The sequence below is a fragment of the Antechinus flavipes genome, chromosome 6 (assembly GCF_016432865.1).
Source record: "Antechinus flavipes isolate AdamAnt ecotype Samford, QLD, Australia chromosome 6, AdamAnt_v2, whole genome shotgun sequence".
In the NCBI taxonomy this organism is placed as follows: domain Eukaryota; kingdom Metazoa; phylum Chordata; class Mammalia; order Dasyuromorphia; family Dasyuridae; genus Antechinus; species Antechinus flavipes.
Window position 1 is genome coordinate 122,800,952 of NC_067403.1, and position 22,864 is coordinate 122,823,815.

The window sequence follows — 22,864 nt, forward strand, 5'->3', positions numbered from 1 at the left end:
TGAATCTCACTTCAAAAAAAACCTTTTTTTACATGAATAAAATAAAATATGTAATTTTTAAAAATCCTGCTAGCAAAATATATTATTTACAGATTTCCAGATGTCAGATTAAAGTCCTTGCTTTAGAGAAAAATACAAATTATTATGAGTTTAAACCATATATACACAAATTTTGTTATATTTCAACTAAAGGTACAGGGTTTTGAAAATCTTATGTACTCAGTGTAATGTACTAGGTGAACTGAAAGATAAACTGGTTCTGGATAACTTTTGTTTGATATGTATGTTTTGCTAAGTAAAATCCTATCACCAGTTCATATGTTAATAGAAGTATACTATAAAGTATACAATAGAAGGAAACTACAACAAATTTAAGTTAATACATAAAAAAGAAATTTATTTCAGCAGCTGTGCAAAGGGGATTTGGAGTACTCAAAACAAAGTTTTACCTATAAAATTTTCCCATTCTCATTCTTCAAGAATTATGTTTTAATGTGTCTTCAAGGTAGGAACATGAGATCCAAAGTGAGACACATATAGTCAAATTTGCAAGAACATGCAAGGAAGTGACTTCTAAATGGGGATAGCCTGATATAGTAGACAGACTGTTGGATGTGGATACAAGAATACATGAGTTCAAATTCTGCCTCTGAAATTAGCCTTAAGTCCTTCTCTAGTAAAGTCACAACAGAAATCTTCTCCCCTTTCCCCCATAGAGGGAAATACTACACTGGGCACCCAGTTCTTCTCTGTATTTATTGTCTGTGTTTCTAAGTAAAAAATGTAATGGGTGATTTTAAAAATAAATTTCAGGATTGGATAATGCAGGTAAAAACTCTTAAAAAATATAATAGAGACACTATTAGGTTGTGAATAGAGTGCCAATGTAGAAGTCAAGGGGACTTCCATTACAACTTAGTTTCATCTCTGACCTATACAGGCTCTGTGATCCCCAGTGAAAGTCACTTAATCTCTCAGGGCCTTAGACAACTCTCTAAGACTAGAAATGATGGAGAAGACACCAAATTGCTTAGTTGCCAGAGTTCCCTCATCCAGGAGTCCCTCGTTACAATTATAGTCCACAATTCACATATAAATTTGTGCCCAGAAGAATATTTTACTGCTTTACACATAAAAGCAGGAAAAAAAACCCCTTAAGACTAAATTCTTCAGGCAGAAACTTCATACTGGGCCTGATTAAGTGGACCCCCCCCCAAAAAAAAAACAGGCATTTAAAAGCATGACTGAATATAAAACAGTTCATAAAAGAATTAAGAAAATGTGGGAAAATAAAACTATATTTTTCCTAGTCTATACAGATTATATTACCAAATAGTTCCTGGAGGAACATTTAAATTTGGTTGTATTCTCCATAATTCGCAGAACTGTGCCTACACATAATATTCAATAAAATACTTCATAATTAAGAGTGAGAGAAATAAATACTACCAGCTAGCTCTTCTCTCCTATTCTAATAATATAAATGACCATATCACCTGTATTATAAAGTACAGTATCATAAATAACTGTTTAGAGTGTTTATAATTTTTGTTAACAGCAGTTTATGATGGTGAGAACAAAACAGTTCACATTTACATGTTGTATTTGATGTTTTAAATGTTTATGTCAATCAATAAATATTTATTAGATGCCTACTATGTGCCAGCCACTGTGTTAAGTTTTAAGGACACAAAAAAAAGCAGAAGAAAATACCTGCTCTCAAGAAGTCCACAATCTAATGGTTTATATAAAGTGCTTTTCCCACCAATCTCTCACTGAATAACATCAAAGTTTTATCTGTGCTTTAAAGATGGACAGCTAATTGAAGGGAAGAAATAAACTGGGAAAACATTTTTACATTCAAGGGTTCTTTATTGATAAAGGCCTCATTTCTAAATATATAGAGAATTGACTCAAATTCATAAGAATTCAAACCATTCTCCAATTAATAAATGGTCAAAGGATAGGAACAGACAATTTTCAGATGAAGAAACTGAAGTCATGTTAAAAGGTGCTCTAAATTATTATTGATCAGAGAAATGCAAATTAAGACACCTCTGAGATACCACTACACACCTGACTGGCTAAGATGACAGGAAAAGACATTGATGAATGTTGGAGGGGATGTGGGAAAACTGGGACACAAATACATTGTTGGTGGAATTGTGAATGGATCCAACCATTCTGGAGAGCAATTTGGAGCTATGCCCAAAGGCTTATCAAACTGTGCGTATCTTCTTTGATCCAGCAGTGTTTCTACTGGGCTTACATCTCAAAGAGATCTTAAAGGAGGGAAAGGGACTCATATGTGCAAAAATATTTGTGGTAGTCCTTTTTGTAGTTGCAAGAAATTGGAAACTGAGTGAATGCCCATCAGGTGGAGAATAGTTGAAGAAATTATGGTATATGAATGTTATGGAATATTTTGGTTTTTAAGAAATGATCAACAGGATTATTTCAGAGAGGACTGGAGAGACTTACATGAACTGATACTAAGTGAAATGAGCAGAACCAGGAGATCATGATACACAGCAACACTAAGATTATACCATAATCAATTCTGATGGAAGTGGCTCTTTTCAACAATGAGATAATTCAGGCTAGTTTCAATAGATGTGTGATGAAGACAGCCATCTACACCCAGAGAGAGGACTATGGGAACTAAGGGTGAATCACAACATAGCATTTTCACTCTTTTTGTTGCGGTTGGCTTGAATTTTATTTTCTTTCTCATTTTAAATTTAAAAAAATTTTTTTGACCTGTTTTTTTTTTTTTTTTGTGCAGCAAAATAAATATATAAATATGTATGCCTATATTGGATTTAACATATATTATTACCATGTTTAACATATCTTGGATTATATACCATCTAGAGGAAGGGATGGGAGTAAGAAAGAAAATTGGAACACAAGGTTTTTCAAGGGTCAATATTGAAAAATTATCCTTGCAAATGTTTTGAAAAAAAAAACTTAAAAAAACCAAGATGGACAGCTAATTGGCTTAGTGGATAGAGTCCAGGCTGGCATTAGGAAGACCTGAGTTCAATATCAACCTCATACACTTCCTAGCTGTGTAACCTGGGTCACTCACTTATTCTGAACTGTAAAATAAATTTGAGAAGAAAATGGCAAACCACTCTAGTATCTTTGCCAAGCAAAACTCAAAAAGTATCCTAAGGAGTTAGACATGAGTGAAAATGATTAAACAACAAAGGAGAACACTGGGTGATTTGCCTTTGTTTGAAGTATATTTTTCAATTAACAATGATAAAGAGTTTCTTTGGAAATTTTGGCTTGAGATTCTAAAATTCTGGTTATTCTAATGAAATATTAAAAAAGAAAACTTGAAGACCCAAAAGGTAGTCTAGAAGGTAGCTCTCATTGAAGAAAGAGCTACACAAAACAGACAAAATGATTTAGATAAATAGAAGCTAAACTCTGTGAAACCAAAGTTCTAATAAACTGAAAAAGTCTCCTAAAATCTAACTGGTATCACCAGATAAACAAGAAAAAATCTAAGACTCATAAAAGACATTTAGTATATACCTATAATAAAGTTCCCATCAGAATCCCATAATGTTTTTTTTTTAAAGTTTTTTTGGCAAGTGATTCAAATTCCACTAAATGAAAATAGATGTTTAAGAAAAAAACTTTGATGTCGATATTCTGTGGAATACTGGATGTGCTGTTTTCTGCAGAGAGTTTGAGCCAAGTTACTAGGAGCTTTAGTGAAATAGCCAGAATTATCCCATTAGTCTTTGCTCAGTCCACAAGAGTAAATATTGCCCAAGGGACCTCTGGAATTCAGGAGACTACAGGCAAGAAAGAGATACCTTTTTGATATAATTTCCTTGTTGGGTAATCAACAAAATAGAACTCATATATATATCTTGGATACCTTTATTTGTGGATGCAAAATGATTCATTTCTAGTATTATTTCTTGTTACAACTTCTGTTTAAAAAATTAGTTTATAGTCATCTACACCCAGAGAGAGGCAGTGGGAACTGAGTGTAAATCACAACATAGCATTCTCACTCTTTTTGTTGTTGTGTTCTTGCATTTTATCTTCTCTAATTTTTTTTCCCCTTTTTGATTTGATTTTTCTTGTGCAGCAAGATAATTGTATAAATATGTATGCATTGGACTTAACATATTTTTTTACCATGTTTAACATATATTGGATTGCTGGCTATCTAGAGGAGGGAGTGGGAAGAAAGGAAGGGCAGAAAGGAAACCTAACCTAATGAACACCCAAATAAGACTGTAAAGCAACTTCAGAATGCAAACAAAATGATCGCAAATACCCTGGGAGGCTCTAACAACATTTTATGTACAGCAAAAGGACACCTATGGTTTGAAATAGCACCAAATAGATTTAATTAAAAAATTATTAATAAATTTAATAAATCTCTTTTAGGCTAGTCTTTTTATAAACTAAATTGGAAGGATAAAATAATAAATGTTCAGCCACACTGTGCTTCTTCCAACTGTTTATAATAGTAATTCTTTTTTTTTTTTCTTTCTAGACATCACTGGTTTTACTTTGAAGTTGCTGCATGATCAAAGTAGGGCCCTTCTTGGGAAGTGAAAATCATGAGGGCAAATCCAGAAAGGAAGAATGTTGAAGTCAGGTTCCTGGTGGGGAAGGAAGAGACGATTACTATCCCTAATAGGAAGAGATTGGACTTTTGCTGAGAAGATTTTTGGAACCATAGTCATGTAAGGTAACAATATGGCAGACTTGCCTTTAGCATCTATTTGTACTATTATTGTGACTATGTAACCTTCCTTTCTCCTGCTGTCTATAATGCAGAAACAGTAAGTCTTGGAAAACTCTCTACTTTAACATCAGTTTTTCTTAGGACCTTAGGACCACAAGAACTGGGTTTTTTAGTGGGGATATTCCTGGGTCAGCAGGTTCAACATTCTACTCCATTTGAACCAATTCATTGGCACCACTTCAATGGATTTTAGTAACCTTATGGTTCTGACCTAAGCCAGATCTAACCCCTTCCTCCTCCTCCTCCATTTTCTCGTCTTCCTTTCCTCCCTTTCTCCATCCCCCTTTCTCTTCACTCCTCTCTTGCTCCCCATCCCTCTCCTCCCCTTTCTTTTCCTTCTTTGTCCCTCTCTCTTCTCTCCTTATCCCTTTCTCCTTTCTTTTCTTTTCCTATCTCTCCCTCTCCCCTTTCTTTCTTTTTCTTTTCTCTTCCATGCTCTTCTCTCATGAGTTGGCCATGTCTGATCAGGGTACATGATCACAAAGCCAACTTAAACTCCATTTTCTATATCACTGACTAATTGCTAATATCGGTCTTTGTTGGATCCATCCATCTGAGCTCATCTATGTTTATGCATGTAACTAAGGGCTTTAGGAAACAGAATATATCCAGGATCAAAGAGTGAGAAATGGGGAAAAAAATCTAGTCAAAATGGGGTAGATCTAGATACATCCAAAAACCAATCTTTAGCATTGCAGTTATCAGTAACATCAGTCAGAAACCCTGAGGTTCTTCCTCTTCCCAGATTGATTTTTTCCCCCCTTTGGCTTTTGTGTGGTATTATTATTATTTTCATTAGATAAAAGAAGCCATTCTTTACCTCATTTCTTATCTAGTCTTAATCACTAAATAAGTATTGCCTCAGTCAAACCAAGATCTGGAAAAGACCTTGGTTTAAAAATGCCAAGGTCCAGGGCCATCTCTAGTTATCCTGATCTGTATCTTGTATCTGGACCCAGATAGTTCTAGAGGAGAGAATGAGGTTGGCGACTTTGCAAAGCCCTGCCTCACTTAAATCCAATTCATTTGTAAGTCATGGTATCACCTTTCTGATTTCATAGTACTCTTCCAGAATGAAGAACAAACTACAAACCAATAAATGAATGAAAGAGTAGCATTCAGTCAGAATGCTTCCCATTGGGCTAATGCATCCATCTCCTGTGCTGTAGTCATCATACCTTTTCTTCTTTTCAGAATCCAATCCCTATACTGCTGCTGCATCTTGAGCCAACTTTGACATGAACTACGGGGGATAATCTTTTTTTTTTTTTTTTTTTTTTTTTTTTTGAGAAAGAAATCCCAGAAAACAGAATATACATGTCTAAAATGGTCATCAGTTACAAAACCTGTCTCTTATTTGCCTCACTTAGGAATCAGAATTCACTGAATCACAGAATTTTTGGTGAAAGCGTTCTTTGAGATCAACTCTTGAGACCATTTAATTTAATTCTCATTTCTAGATGTGGAAGCTAAAGTGATGAGGGGTTAAATTAGACAGAAGCAATAGTAATAACAGGAAGCCTGAATGGCTTCAGGATCCTGGAGAAAATATTTTGTTAATGTTGCACTCCTTTTTCCAACCTTAAAAAGGAGAACTAAATAGAGTATTATCTAACTCAGGGGTCCTCAAAGTACTGCCTGCCGGCCAGATGTGGCAGCTGAGGACGATTATCCTCCTCACCCAGGGCTATGAAGTTTCTTTATTTAAAGGCCCACAAAACAAAGTTTTTGTTTTAACTGTAGTCCAGCCCTCCAACAGTCTGAGGGACAGTGAACTGGCCCCCTATTTAAAAAGTTTGAGGACCCTTGAAATTTATTCACCTCTGGGCTAAGGAAGGGCAAATGCTTGCATATAAGAGGAAAAGATTGTGATGATGAACAATTCTATTATTTGGTTCCCATTATTTGTCTTCATTCATTACTATTTTCCCTATACAAGGACATGATTTCTGTCCTCAAATTTCTGTGTGAACTATAGGATCGAATTTTTTTTAAAATTTTATTTTATTTTACTTTTTGCTGAAGGCGATTAGGATTAAATGACTTGCTCAAGGTCACATAATCAGGAAGTGTTAAGTGTCTGAGACCAGATTTGAACTCAGGTCTTCCTGATTTTAAGGTTGGTGCTCTGTCCATTACACAAACCAGCTGCCCCCGATGAAGTTTTTTTTTTTTTTTTTTTTTAAACAAATGGCTTAATAATGTTAGATGAATGAAAAAAATGAATTCTTCATAGAAATATGTATTACATATAATACTGTTTTATACATATATATGTGTATATACACACACCTTTGTTCTTTATTAAAAGAATAAATTAATATTTAGAATACTCAAATATAATCACTGATATCTGATTTTTTATAGAATTTAAGATTTAGAGTTGGAATATTTGAAGTTTATAATTATATTTTTTGGAGCGGGGAATAAAGTATATTATTTGGAACACTGTCTCTGTCTCAGAGAGATCATTACAAAGACTCTTCCAATGAGCAGAAATTTTCTCACCAGATGGTTTGAAGCCTTAAAAACATGAATAATATTCTCCTCCTCCACAATAAATGTGGGATGATATCCCAAAGGGTATACTATGTGGGAAATAATATCACCTTTTTTTATATTCCTTTCTCCCTACCTCCCAGCATACTTAGTGTTAAGTTTGTTAACTCTGAGTAATCATGTCACACCTTTGTTTTCTCTTAAATTTTAACAGATAAAACTTTTTTTTAAAGCATTTGTCAGTCACTAACAGAAATGCTTTGCATTTAAAAAATCCTCCTAAAATACTTAGACCTTTTTTTTCTTCTTTTCTTTGCAATTAGTTTGCCCTCCATCATTCTCTTTGTTTAGAGAAGGGTGCTAATTATGGACTCTGACATAAAAAGTAGCTTGAAGCACGGAACTCATCCTATACTTCTTAACTTCCTTTTTCTTACTGATTCAAATCCAGTGCTCTAGCCACATATTTGGGTGCCTGAAAAATCCAGAACTCTTCTAGTTTGCTAATCCCTCCATTACATATTCTGTATCAGTCAAATCATTCCCTATTTATAGCCCATAGCATCCTGCCTCTAGATATTTGCTCATGCTGGTCCTTTTGCTTGAAATGTTCTCCTATTCCTTTTTACCTGTTAAAATTAAATCTGATTTTAGAAATTTAACTCAAATGTTCCTAAAGCATTACTTGACCAACTATACTTAATTGTATCCCCTCAGATGTTGTGAACCATTTTGTTTGAACCTAATAGACTAATAAACAAAAGACATTAAACCCCAAATCTAAAGAAAGAACTAAGAATGATTTAAAAAGAAAAAGATGATTTCCAGTTTAGTGGCAAAATAATCAATAGAAGACTTTTGTTTGGAAGAGTGGCTGAATTTGATTATGAAGGAAGAAAGGAAGGAGTTTCAACAGTTAGAATAATTATAATAATAGATGTTGTTTATTTAGTACCTTAATATTCACAAAGTGCTTTATAAACCATTGCCTCCTTTGAGGCTCATGACATTCTCATGAGGTAGGTAATACAGCTTTTACTCTCCCCTTTTTACAGATGATGAAACTAAAGGGACTTTCCCTGAGTCAGAGTAAAATCTTCCTTAATCTAAGTCCATTATTCTATCCATCATACTCTGACCCTCTCGATGGGGGCAAAGCTCAGGTAGAGTAGGTAGAGATCTTACACATCATCAAAAATGTTTGGATTATGCAAAAATACTGCCCATTTAATGCTCAACAAACCACATGTGAAATATGTTCAAGTCTGTGGAGGCACCATATTCTAAGTTATTGACAAACTGCAGCTTCTCCATAATAGTATAATAAGATGGTAACAACCTTGGAAATAGTTTCTTCTAAATTTAAAAGAACAGGGAATATTTAGTGTGGAAAAGAGAAGATTTATGGGCGACTTTATGTTATTCAAAAAACAAGAAGAAAGATGGTACAGTAGATGGACTACTGGATCTGGAGTCCAAATTTGACCTTAGGTGTTACCAGTTGTGTGATCCTGGGTAAAAGTTGCTTAATTTTGTTTAATTCAGTTTCCTCATCTATTAAAAGAGAAGATAATAGCACCTGTCTCCCAGGATTGTTATGAGTATAAGATGAGATAATATTTGTAAAGGACATAGTACAGTGCCTGGCTAGGTTAGCTATTATCAGCTTTTGAGAGCAGAGGGTGGAAACCAGAACGGGGCAGACTTCAACTTAATATAAGAAAGAATTTTCTTTTAAAAAAGAATGTTTTTAAAAACTTTTTACATGCAACCGAGAAAAATAAAATACTAATAAATTTTAAAAGAAAACCGAACAGTTCTGTTCAATAATGCTAATGAAAACTCTATGATATTGAAGATGATTCAGGAAAAATGCAGATGTACTCTTCCATCATCCCACCATTCAGATGCTGACAACCCTGTAACTACTTATTCATTTCAATATGTGAGATAAAACCTCCACTTGAGTTCCTACAGATGTAAAGAGCAGCTCTGACTGTGATGTATTGGCCCCTAATTTTCCATAATAATTGAAAAGATGAGTTTTGCCCTCATGAAATATAATGTTCATTTCTTTTAGGTGCAACAGAAGAGTCTGCCTCTTTGGGATCCAGTTATTTGACTTTGGTTGTCAAGTTTCTGCTGAAAACCTTCATGAACTTGGCATTATGGACAACACTGGTAGACATTTGTTCATGTGACTTCAGAGCAATCTTTATAAACCCTCTTTTGTCAGGACTTTGGGAGGGTAAATTAAAGACAAGGAACTTATAAAAATAGTTTGGCTTCAAGAAACAAGACTGTAATTCTTAGTTATTTAGACTATTTTCTTGATTCATTTAAATTAATGCCCAGGCTCTAATAAAAATTTAAGATTGTTAAAAAGCTTCTTGGAGACCAGTATGTTTCTCCCCTTGGAGGAGTGAACATCTTCAAAGTTTTAGATATGCTAATTCACCTCCATCATCAAGGTTGCTTCTAGCTCTTAATTTTCACTAAGATGTCTGGCCAAAAGGAATGAAAAAGATGAAAGTGACCTTTGTGAATCTTTTTTTCTAAGACAAACGATTTAGAAATGTAATCTGACAGTTCCAATAATGTATTTTCTCTCTCTTGTTGAATGCTTAATCTCTCTGAATAATAGAAATAGAAACGATTTCCTCTGGGAATTTTGACTATGAATTGCTTATACAGACATTTGTTCAGGATTAAGCAGTGTGCACACTGGGTGGTCTCAGCAGTCTCACCACCAATAACACAGAAGAAAACTTTAAAGAAAAGCTTTCAGATTTAATTAGATTTTCACATAAACAGATTTATTTTGGAAGACAAAGATTACTAGAATTGTGCCTGCTGACTTCTGTACTTTGGCCTGAAAGCAAGCCAAATTCTCAATTCCTCTACCCCCAATTCCTGTAATAATGATGGTGTTTTAACTCCAATTTTCATACACCTGCTCTCTTGCCTAGTTCAGTCCATTCTGTGACACAAGTGATTGACCATGTTCTTTCTCCCATTTAATGAGTCTCACTGGAGCAATGTCGTAGCTTTTTTTTTTTTTTTTTTAATTTAGTTATTTATTTATTTTTTTAATTTGCTGAGGCAATTGGGCTTAAGTGACCTGTCCAGGGTCACACAGCTAGGAAGTGTTAAGTATCTGAGACTAGATTTGAACTCAGGTCCTCCTGACTTCAAGGCTGGTGCTCTATCCACTGTACTATCTAGCTGCCCCCTCCCCCCCCCTTTTTTTTTAAATGCATATCGTATTGTATAAATTTCAGGAACTATGGCACCTAAGGAAGGGCCTTCAAGTCACAAAGAAAGACAATGTGATAAAGTATAAAGAGCATTGGACAGAAGATGCGGATTGAAGTACTGACTTAATTATTTGTATAACCTTGGGCAAGCTATGTAATTCTTCAGTATGCTTTGTCTATAAATTGAGAATTATAACAGCTGCTCACTCTTTCTCACAGAATGGTTATGAAGGTCAGTTAAGATGATAAGGTAGCAGGACTGAATGCTGGACTTGGACTCAACTAGAGCTGGGTTCAAATCTCATTTTTGACATTTACAATTCTGAACATCAGGTGTCTCCCTAGTCTAATCAGGATAATTATGCTTACCTCACAAGGGTGTATGAAAATATCATATGAAATAATGATATGTAAAGTGCTCCACATACTTCTGCACATTTATCAATATCAATATAATATAATGAATTGATAGTCGTTATAATAATATATTACATTATATAATTACTATAATGATATATAAGTTTATTTTATCAAAATAATAACATGATCAATTGATCATTTCAAAATTTAAAGTACTATATAAATTTAGAATATCATTATTATCTACTTCTAATCATCATGTAGGACATGGACACAGAAAATATTTGTTAATGATACTGTCTTTTCATATGAAAATTTTTGTTTTGGTATAGAGACTGAGTCTATTTAGAATAGATTAGAAGTGCAGTGAATATTTATAAAGGGAAGAGGGAAGGAAACAAACATTTATTTGATAGGCACTGTGCTAAGTACTTTACAAATATTATCTCATTTGATTCTCACATACTCAATTCCAATAGTAATTAGCAAGGAACCTTTTTATCTACTCTACATTTCCAATCTGGGTCCTTTGACATCCTTATGGCCCCATCTCTTCAGGGGCTCACCATTTTGGTACTAGACTTAGTGTGGACATTCAATTGGCTTTAGACCTATTGTAACTTGGAACTATCAAACTCAAGTGATCCATTAATTGCAGCCTCCTCTTGTTTTATAGGAATCTGCCACTACATAGGCCTACTGTTGTTCATTCATGTCCCAATTCTTCATGACTCATATTTGAGCTTTTCTTGGGAAAGATATTAGAGTAATTTGGCACTTCTTTTTCCAGCTCATTTGACAGATGAGAAACTCAAGCAAACAGAGTTAAATGACTTTCCCATAGTCAAACACCTAGTAATTGTCCAAGACTGGACTTAATTCAGAAAATCTTCCTCATATACTGGTCTATTATTATATAATTATCCCTCTCTTTCAACTTAAATTTTTAAGATTATTCTAACAAAATAATTGTTGACGATATTATTAAAAACATACATATATCACCTATTCTATGATCATCCTTGGATTTTAAACTAATTTTTAAATGAAACAACTGTCAAATACATTATTAAAAGCATACACATATGATCCAATCTATGATCATTTTAGTACTATTTAGAAGAAAAGGGGGAAAAAAGACAGCACTCATATTTTCTCTCAATAGAATAATGCATGCAATAATTTGAAGTGGATTACTGCTGTAATAGCAGTTTGTAGATAATTCTACTCTACCTTTCTTGTCCTATTTCCTTTTTGAAATACTCTTCGTTATATATTTTATACTACATCCCAAACTAGAGTATTTGTTGAGATTGTTTTGCACTTTTTCATATCTGGGCTTTGGGCCAGGCTTTCCCTATGCTTGCAAAGTTTTCTTTCTTCTCTTTGTCTAATATCCATTAAAACCTTTTTTGTTTCTTTAGTTTAAGGACTTCTCCTTTGGATTACATCTTGTTATACATCTCTTCAATGATCATGTCACACAATGTCAGCTATATAGTTAGTTTGTTTTTGTCATAACCATAAACTATAAGCTCTAAATGTTTAAGCTCACATCTAAACTTTGCATCACTACTCAATATAGAACTTCATATACAATGTGTGCTTGATAAATGTTTCTTAAATATTGTTGAATGAATAAATAAATAAAATTATAATGTTTCAAAACAGTTATAAAATCTCAGAGTTGGAAGGGCCTGAAAGTTTATCTAGTCCAATGCATACCTGAAAAATAATTCCTTTGCAACACATGTAGTCATCTAGACTTTATATTAATTATGTTGCCTTTAATTTCTGAGGTTAGTGAATATTAAAAGTTTCCCAATAGAAGAGGTCAATGTCTTCTATTTTCCTCCCATTTACTCACCAAAAAAAACCTTGATTTCCATTTTCTTAAGTCTTTACATATATGAATAAAAAAAAGTTGGAGGTTGCTCTAGACACTGATTGAAGTAATTTATAACTTTGTAAGTTATAACTGGCTTTTGATGTATAATAGAAAGAATCTGAGGGCATGGGATTCAAATCTGGCCCCTGATGCTTATTACATGTGTGATCTTGATTAAATCACTTAATCTCAATGAGCCTCAATTTCCTCATCTGTAAAATGAGAGGATTAGCCTCAATAACTTCTAAAGTTCCTTCTAACTCCATACCTATAAATGCAATGACTTCAATATTATTTGACCACAGATATCTAAAAAAGGAAAGAGCTCTGGAATAAAAAAGATTGCTGGGGGCATGGTTTATAGCTTCTAAAATTCTGTGTGTGTGGAGAAAATGTTCTATCAAAGCTTGCATGTTTCTTTTGTAAAATCAGTGATAGAAAAGATTAACAAGGCTCAACACAGTTCTGAAAGCAAATATGGGAAAGAATATACCACATGGCTCCCTGGGGGCTGTTCAGAAGCAGCAAATGAAGAAATAGGTCCCAGTTCCTGAAGAGGCTCCTTGAAAGTGTCTGGAAAAAGCTCAGGTCCTCCTTTGTGGCTTTCCAATTCCTGTCCTGCTTTATGGTCATGGAGGGGAGCTATCTGAATGGAAAGAGATGCTGTGTGTACCTCAGGAGCATGGTTATGGGTGGGTGAGAAAGGCCTTTGGGAAAATCCCAGTGCTTCGACAGGCTGGGGCCACAGAGGAATGCTATTTGATTGATCTTGGTTAGGGGTTAATTTCAGAGTAGAAATTCTCCGTAGCTGAGTATCTTGTGTATAGTCCTGTTGGAGTAGAGTGTTGTTGTCAGCTGCTGGTTGTTGGGAGCCTGAGTTGGAAATTGGGCTCAGTGAATTAGTGATTTTTTGTGTATAAGTCACAGTTGTGTTAGATTCCTCAGAATACATAATGGTGTGACTATTTTCCTTGTTAGAACACATAGCCTTCTGGAAAGCGTCTCCGTTAGTAAAGTAAACTGTATTTGAGGGGATTTGCTTCTTGGTTATTGATGGGTTCAAAACACTACCCTCTTTATGATCAGTTACTGAGGGACTAATAAAACTCTCTTTTCTAGGAGGTGGTAGGGGCACCTTATTTGACAAAATCATCCACAGAACAAAATAACATGAAAGGAAAAAGAGAGAAAGGCAATGTTAGCTCTGAAAGCAACTCTTTTAAAGTCCATACTTTAAACAAAAAAATTGGCACATCACACCTATTTATAATTCTGATGTTTAGGAAACTGTTGCTTACATTTGTTTACAAGACCCATGTATTACCTTAGTTCACTTTAAACTTTGTTCAAATTCATACAAAAGAATGGCATCATAAAAAATGCTACTACCCCCTATCTATGGACAAACAGCTTAGTTCTTAAAAATACTAAAAGTAAAAACAAACTCCAATAGTATAGCAATTTAAAGACCCAAACTTTAAAAGGAACATACAGATTGTTAACTCCGAGGATAGAGATAGTCTAGGAAAAGAAGATGAATGAACATATTTTCTATCCTCATGTTATCAGGCATCACCAATGGTCAAAATTATATTTATACATACAAACGCATTACAAGCTCACTAAGACATCAACACATCCCTCACTTAATAAAGTCTTGAATCTATTATGTAATATGAATCTATTGTGTATTTACAGATGATACATTCTCATACCCAAGGCTTTGGGATTCAGAGCACTGGCCCAGAGTCTTTAAAATATTTTTCTTTAAAGGGCTATGAGCATCTTATTAACTTTTTGGGGGGATGAATTATCAGAAGAAAATTTGCTGTATTTCTGATCCTGCCTTCTACGCAGAGAATAAATCTGAAGTCAGAATAAGCAAAAATAACACTCATTCATAGGTGTAGGTAATACACCTAAATGACTAAAGCCAACTGATTTGGAGTGCCATGGAGTTGAAAATTTTAAAATGTCTTCACTTTAAACCACGAGAAACTTGTGGGAGTAATCTTACCTGAATTGGTGATTTTTTGTCTTGTAAATTTGGACGAACACTTCTAAAACCTTTTGCTGCAAGAGATGAATAAGTAGCATCTCCATTTAGTGTCTCTCGAGTTCGCTCATCATAAGATCTCCAAGCTTTAAGAAAGAAAAAACATAATACAACAATATATCTAATGCAGAGATATCCATGTTTACCTTCTTTAGAATTCATTAATGAAATGAAATATTCTTCTTGGCAACTGAATTCAATCACATTTAATGGAATTATAAAAGTATATGAAATCATATAAAAATATACGAATTTGTTTTTATTTAAAGATAATATTGTTGGTTTAGCTCTAATCCAACGATATTATCTTTAAATAAAAACAAATTCAAAATAACTACAAAATGACATGCAAAATAGTTTTTCCTTTACCTGAATCTGGAGACTGAGAATCACGTCCTAAAAGAAAATGAATGCCTATATTAATATTAGCATAAATTAAATGAAAAACTCAGTAAAATGATTTAATAAAATGGTATTATCATAAACGATTAAATAATTTTCACAGTAACCTTGAAATCAATGAGTCTTTACTCCTATTACTGACCAAACTAGATAAATGAATTTAAAATATTGTGTGAACATTCTATAAGGATTTGGGTGAAAGGCAATGGAATCTTTGGTTAAAAACAAGTCAGACTATCTAATTATTCATTACCACTTTCTCTTGCCATTAGCAATGTCAAGTTACACATTATAACAGAATGTGGTTTTGAGAGGGCTATATTTTAATTTTTATGTTTAGAAAATGTGTTAATTTTTAAAAATTTCACATCAGGCTTTATTCTTCCTTTTTACTATAGATAATTTTCCATCATAACACAAAGAATCTGCTAAAAGCACATTAGATGATTTCATAAGAGGCTTCCTCGAAGATGCTAGTTTCATATTTGATTTCTTTATTGTTAGACTGTAGAAAATCTTCGTTTCTGGTCAATTTCCTTTGATAATGCACATATAAAAGAGTCTACAAAATGTACGTTAATCATCTTATTGGAACTCAGTTGAATTAAACTCTAAAGAGACCTATGTTGTATTTAGAAAGGACAATTATTAGAATTTTGGTGTATGGTTCTATGTGGGAATGGGAGGATACAAGGGATTATTTTCAAACATATGCTTATATTAAAGATATCCTGTTATCTAGGGGAAAATACATTTGAAAGATATGTAAAAGAACAGAAATGGCTGAATTCTATTTCCTAAATTAATGAGCACCCAAATAATTAAAAGGAGTAAAAAAGTGATTGTGTGCATGCCAACATATAGTACATGTATATGCAACTGACTCAAAGATTTGGAAGTGATAAGTAATAAAATCATCTATTATGATCGGTTATTAGTGTAATTTAAATGAATATTACCAGAATTTATTCCAATGTGTATTTATTAAGCTCCTTCTGTTTGCTGGGCAGAATGTTATCTGGTTTGGATACTAAGACATGTCTTGATGAATAATCCCTGCTCTTAAAGGGTTTGTTACTGTTCAGTCTTGCCTGATTCTATGTGACCACATTTGGGGTTTTCTTGGCAGAGATACTGGAGGGGTTTGCCATTTCTTTCCCCAGCTCATTTTACTGATGAGAAAACTGAGGCAAAGAGAGTTAAATGACTTGCCTAGGATCACATAGCTATTAAGTGTCTGAGGTCTGATTTGAACTCAGGAAGATGAATCTTTCTGACTCCAGGCTGAGCATTCTAATCACTGTGATAAAAGAAACAAAATGACGTGACAAAACAGAAATTATAACTGTAATGTGTTAGATGTCAATTATTTTTTCACTTCAATGTTTATAGAATAAGAATATTTTCAACTTTGGATCTTGCAGAAATATCAGAAATCTTAAACTTGGTTAAAATATACAGGAGACCAAAAATTAGGGATCAAAGATGGACTCTAAATAAGATTTCAGCAGCAGAGGAAAATTTGCCTCAATTGTTCATAGCAACCTTCCCCCGCTCCCAAATAAATCATGCTAATGTATAGTAGTGGGTCAAAAGTCTTGCATTTCTCATATTCATAAATATGGAATAATTTTTGGCTCTTGTAGAGAATAGCATATGGGATAAAACTTTGATACTAATCTAATTTCCTCATTTTATAAGATGAAGACACTGAGTTCTTCAGTAGAGTCATTTGGACCATTGCACACAGATATTAAGTTAACAGAGTCAAAATTCAAACTGGGGTCTACCTAATCACCCATTGTTTCCTAATGATGTAAATCAATTCCCATTACAGTATATAATACCACAAGAAAACTCTGAACAGCAACAGGATTTCACACCAGATAATGATTTGTTTTCTGCAATATCTGATTCAGTGTAATAATCTGGATCACCCTTTGTTGGAATTTATCCTAAAGAGACTTAGCCTTTATGGTGATATTACCATGTAAGCAACCCATAGGGCAGAATCTCAGTCAGGTCTTCAGAGATATTTCTAGGGGAACCATGACAGTTGGTTGAGCATTAGACTTTCAGTGAGTCATAAGATTAAACAGGCCAAGCATTTCCCCAATATTATTTGCTTAAGAAAAATAAGGGTAGTACTAAATCAATGGTAATTATTTTATTGTGTTCTATTTTCATCTTTGGAGATCCCAATTAGGATTTGCATTTCTTGCTTTCTCTTACAAATCTGTTAATTTGCTCACTATATCCAATAGTTGTTATTTTAGTTCTATTACATTCCAGGTCTATTATTCAATATCTACTGATATTTTCTGGGCTTCACTTACTACGTTATATCCACCTTTATTTTTCTTTGCTTTTCCTTCGATATCATTTTGTGCTTTTCCTAACTGTCCCTTCACCTTTGGTTGTATGATTTTCTTTTCATTGAATTAGAGTCCTCCTTTAATGACTATATCCTTTCTCAACCTACTTTTCAATAAACAGAAGAATAATTTTTAAAAAGAGAGGAATGGCATAAAAGCAAGGACCAGCATGGACAGAAAAGAAGATAGTCTAACCATATAGGATAAAAGACACATATCTTGAAAGTACACTGGCATCCTCAGAGATTAAGATTAAAAACAAAAACAAAAAAAGGCTTCAAGGATTTTGAGCAGACTGATAAGTAGATGGACCCCAGAACTAAGAGTCAGGAAGACCAAGTTCAAATCCAGCCTCAAACATTTGCTAGGCAATTGTTCTTAAATGAAATGATATTTGTAAAGTGTTTTTGCCAACCTTAAATTAATATACAAATGAGGGTGTGTGTGTGTGTGTGTGTGTGTGTGTGTGTGTGCGCACTCCAGCTGTTTATGTTAGGTATTATGGAAAAAAATTGATGACAACAGTATAAGATAAGGTATAAAGAACTTGAAACCTTTGTTAGTATCCTCACACTGATGAAATCATAAATCATAAACTCAATTCTGAGTTTCAGTCTTAAGGAAAAAGGAAAAAAAATCCTTTAAAAAAAATTTCCCTGTAAGTGATCCATTCGCTGACTTAGGATGCCAAGCTTGTTCTATGTCTGTGAAACACAACCTAGGGACCTTTTTAACTCTAAATCTTCTGATCTTTTGGGCAGGAGTTTAAAACTAAAAGCTAACATTTGCCAAGTCATTGATTTCCTACTAGGGACTTACATGGCAATGCAATCACTCCATGACTAATTTGAGCAACCCCTAGACCTCAAAAGTACATACACACACACACACACACACACACACACACACACACACACACCAGTAGAGTTCTATAAGAAAGTTTTTTTTAAAAATGTGGAAGTACTAGAAAGCAAGGGATGACTGTCAGACAAAGAAAGAGCAATATTTCTTAATAGGCCAAATTTTCTTTTTTTTTTTTATTGATAAGGTAATATAATTATAATGGAATATGAACCCAAAATCTCCAGGAGAAAAAAAAAAGATAATTCTAAGTACTCCTCAGATATCATTGAATAACAGCAAGAAAGTATAGGATTTTTCCAAAAAGAATTAAAACTTTAATAAGAAGATACTGGGAATTAAGTAAAACACCAATATTATTGTTTTAGAACTAATCAAAACAAACAACAATTTAGAGAACTTAAATCACTTGTTTGGAAATTTCTCTAAAGTATTAGAAGCTCTGAAAGATAATTAAAGCTAAAAAAAAAAAAAAAAAAAAAAAAACTAGAATGCAATTTCAGTCCAGATTTCCTAAAGAAATCTTCATGAGCAAATGATCCAGAGATGTACACACAAAAGGAAACCTTAACATGCTAGGGAATCATCCATAACTACTGCAATTCATACATACATAATGGTGCACAACAGAGAACAAAAGAATAAACTACAAGGAAGCAAAGAAAAGATTGAAGAAAATAAATAACAATGATTTTTTAAAAAATAAGTGTTTGTTGATTTGACAATAAGAAAATCATAGATACTATTTAATTAGAAGTTGGATGACTATTGATGGTTAGTATTAAGGAAAGAGAATTTAGCCAAAGCATCTGAAAAATCTGGCTTTGATTCTACTCCTCAATAACCTGGGTAACCTTGCTAAGTCATTTCCATTCTTTAGGTCTTAGTTATCTCATCTGTGAAATGGCAGGCTGGATTAAATGACTTAGTTATTCATAAAAATCCTTTCCCAATTTTCTCAACAGCTAGTACCCTGTTTCCCTCTCATAGTACCTTTCATTTAACAACTTAGCATATATTTATGTATGTGCATAAACTGTATGTTTATGTTGTATACATTTTCTGTATTTTGTGTCAGCCCTATTAAAGTGCAAGTTCCTTGCAAACAAGAATTACTTCATTCTTTTTATTTACATTTGTATTTCCAGTACATAGTTTACTATGTATCTGGCGCATGGTAGGAACCTAAAAATATTTGCTGATTAATTTTCAACTATTATACTCTGTGATTTCTATACTGATAAAAAGTTAAGCTAGATGGTCTCTGGAATGCTTTTCAACTTAAAGAATCTATGATTCGTTGATTTTATAAGATAAATTTTACCAGGTTAAATGATTTCTAAAGATATGAAATGCTTAAATCCAATCAATCCTGTAAAATTTTAAGCAGGAAGGAAAATAATTCTATTCCTTTCTCAGTCTCCCTCTAAGCTCCACCCCAAGACACCCCAAAACCAAAAACACAAACCCAAAAAACTCCTAAACATTTCCTGAAGGAATATAAGTTCATGGAACAAACAGGATTTTAATGTAAGGAGGCCCTGACTCTGCCTGGGTTTCACATAGTGTTAAAAAAAAAAAATTCTATATTTGAATGTGGCAAGCAATTCTGTTACTTTAGGCATCATTATAGTTCTAGCTCATGGCAGAAAGTTCAATGTGAATTAAGATGAATTTCCCAAAGGGATTTCATTCACTTTCAAGCAGATGCTTTTTAAACAAAACTGAACTGTAACAGGGAGCTACTTACCTGATGGCTTATGGGTAGCTTTCAGTTTCCATCCTTAAGCATTAAAATATTGATCCAAAGAAATTTCTTAAGAAATCTTCATTGATAGTGAACAAATAATTCAAAAATCTAAAACTAAATTCTTTTTTTTTTTTTTTTTTGGCAACACAACTAAAACTTAATTCATTTCTTTATGATACCCCATACCCAGTACTTTTTGGTGAGGCACACAGTGATAATAGCTTTTTGATAGTAACTTTTGATAATGGCTAATTCATATAATGAGACCCCAACTATGAGTGATCATCAAGTGCCCAAGAACAAATATCATTAGACTTCTTTTGTTTTTCCCTAACTTCAAGTTATTAACATAAGTAAATTTTGAGAAAAAAACAAACTCACTGTAAATCATTTTACCTGGAAATTAATAGTCCTTAAATATTATAGTTCTTTATTATTTTTGGTATTCCTTTGCTATTCACTCTTGCAACTTTAATACTTGGGTCACCTAAGAGGGAACCAATCTTACATATGATAATAAATTCATTTCCAGGACAGCTATGGCCATCTCCCTAGAAAAAGCAAGGTCATCATGGCTCTGTCCTTTACTCTAAGCCAAAGATTCTAGGAAGAACTTTTTGCTTTAAGTTGGTGAAAAATAAGGACATTTTTGGAAACTCTGTTTTGGGAGTCAGAGCAATCATTCAAGCAACTTACACATTTATTGAGTGACTTCCGAATGTAAAGCATTGTGACAGGTACAATATGAACTATAGACTTCCTCAGTTTTTAGCAGTTCTCCCCTTCCCCTCACCGAACACACACACACACACACACACACACACACACACACACACACACACACACACTGGATTAGGTGACGGTGAAACTGCAAAAACTATTTTAGGAAAAAATACAATGCTCAACCTGGAATCAGGAAGACCAAAGTTCAAATCTCATTTCAAATACTTATTAGCAGTGTGATCTTCAGCAAGTCACTTAATCTTTGCCTACCTCAGTGTTTTATTTTCAACCATACACCTACCTACCTGAGCTGTTGTGAAAATCAAATGAAATAAGGTTTGTAAAAAACTTAGCACTATGTGTCTGACACATAGTAGATGCTTAACTGAATGCTGGAAAAAATAGAACCCATTATCTATATAACTAAATACTATGGAACTTTAGTTTCTGAGATAATATGAAAATATGAAGATAATAATTAACACATTATGATGACTCAATGTAGCAGCAATAAAATGATCATGCATTAGTTGTTTTGGTTTTTTTTTCATATGTTTCACATGAGACATCAGAGTCATCAGACTAATTTTACTGCCAGGAGGACAGACCTCTTTGGCTCTTTATTTTTGGAATAACAGAAATTGATGAGCACATCATTCATAGGATTAGGAAAAGTAGAGCTCAGCAGGACACTGGGAAGCTCTAAGTTCTTCACTGTCCAAACAGAATGATACTAGAAAAAGAGAAAAGTTAGACAAAGCCATTCCAGTGTAGAATTGTGCGAGTTAGTGGTATAGTTATACCTGCAGTCAATAGGTTTGGAGAACTCTGAACTCTCTTCACAGCTGTTAATGTGACAGACATGGCAGCACGTTTGCGAGCACACCCACCGCTATCTGAAAGCAAAAAATAACATAGCGGGAGCCCAAGGCAAAAAAAAAGCAAGCACATGCAACACTGTGGGATTTTTCAAGTGCAATCTGCCAGACATCCATTGAAGCAGTAAATGGTTAAAACTAGTACCATCTATATATATCTGCAAATTTTCTCTAAACAAAACCAGAATCTGTATTTTAGAGCTATTAATGCCTCAATAAAGGAATCAAAATATTTTATACCTAATATTTTGTTATATGCAATCATTGCTTTCAAAGACAGCAAACACATGTGGCAGAGTTTTTCACATTGCAAAACTTTAATTATCATCAAAAAATCAGTCGATGAGCAGGGGTATCAATATGTTTATTCAGTTTTTTAAAAATCAGGTTTTATTTTTATACAACTGCTGATTTTGACCTATTATGGAAGTTACATGCAAGCTATGTACAGGATCCAAAAAGAAAGCCTTATATTGTGGAAGTCTTGAGCCCTTTCACAGTTATCATTGAAAGTTATATAGCAAAAGAATGAGTCTTTCATCAATTAAGAATGAAATCAGAGTAATCATAAACTACTGTCCTGAGATGAACATATTCCATTTTATGAGAATATTTTCCTTTTTGAATAATATTCATATCAAAAGTTCCAAATTTATAATCATGAAATATAAAAACTAAGCTTTAAAAAAAAACAAACTATCCCAGTGTGCTCTAAATAATTTGAGAAGCAAAAATACTTCAAGTATCAGAAGGTTAATGTTCTATTTATGAACTTATTCCTGTTCCGTTCCCATATTCCACTCAGTTTTGCCCTTTGGAACGATCTTTCTAATGGCATGTGCAATAAATAGTTGAGCCAGTTCCCCAGAATTTAACTCTTTGTGACAAACTACAAAGAGAGATAACCCAGTTAAATGCTGAAAGTGATTAAAACTACTGTACTTCCAGTTACCATGTTTTGTAGCCACATTCTTTTCCGAGTTAATCTATGCCATCTTTGTACAAAAATCTTATTTTGCTAATTACTAATTT

At 33.5% G+C, this 22,864-nt stretch overlaps 1 protein-coding gene across 4 annotated transcripts in view; it reads right to left on the bottom strand.

Moving 5' to 3' along the window:
- SORBS2 (sorbin and SH3 domain containing 2) overlaps positions 1 to 22,864 on the bottom strand; it is a 126,881-nt gene that overhangs the window by 99,345 nt on the left and 4,672 nt on the right. For 2 of the 4 annotated variants that reach the window (XM_051967682.1, XM_051967685.1), the window contains exons 2-4: positions 21,758 to 21,850; positions 15,213 to 15,239; positions 14,805 to 14,929 (exon numbers count right to left, since the gene is read on the bottom strand). In XM_051967682.1, coding sequence (XP_051823642.1) covers positions 14,805 to 14,929; positions 15,213 to 15,239; positions 21,758 to 21,850 — 245 coding nt within the window. Of the gene's footprint in view, positions 1 to 14,804; positions 14,930 to 15,212; positions 15,240 to 21,757; positions 21,851 to 22,864 lie in introns of those variants that run through there. The other 2 variants (XM_051967687.1, XM_051967688.1) reach the window with 2 other exon arrangements.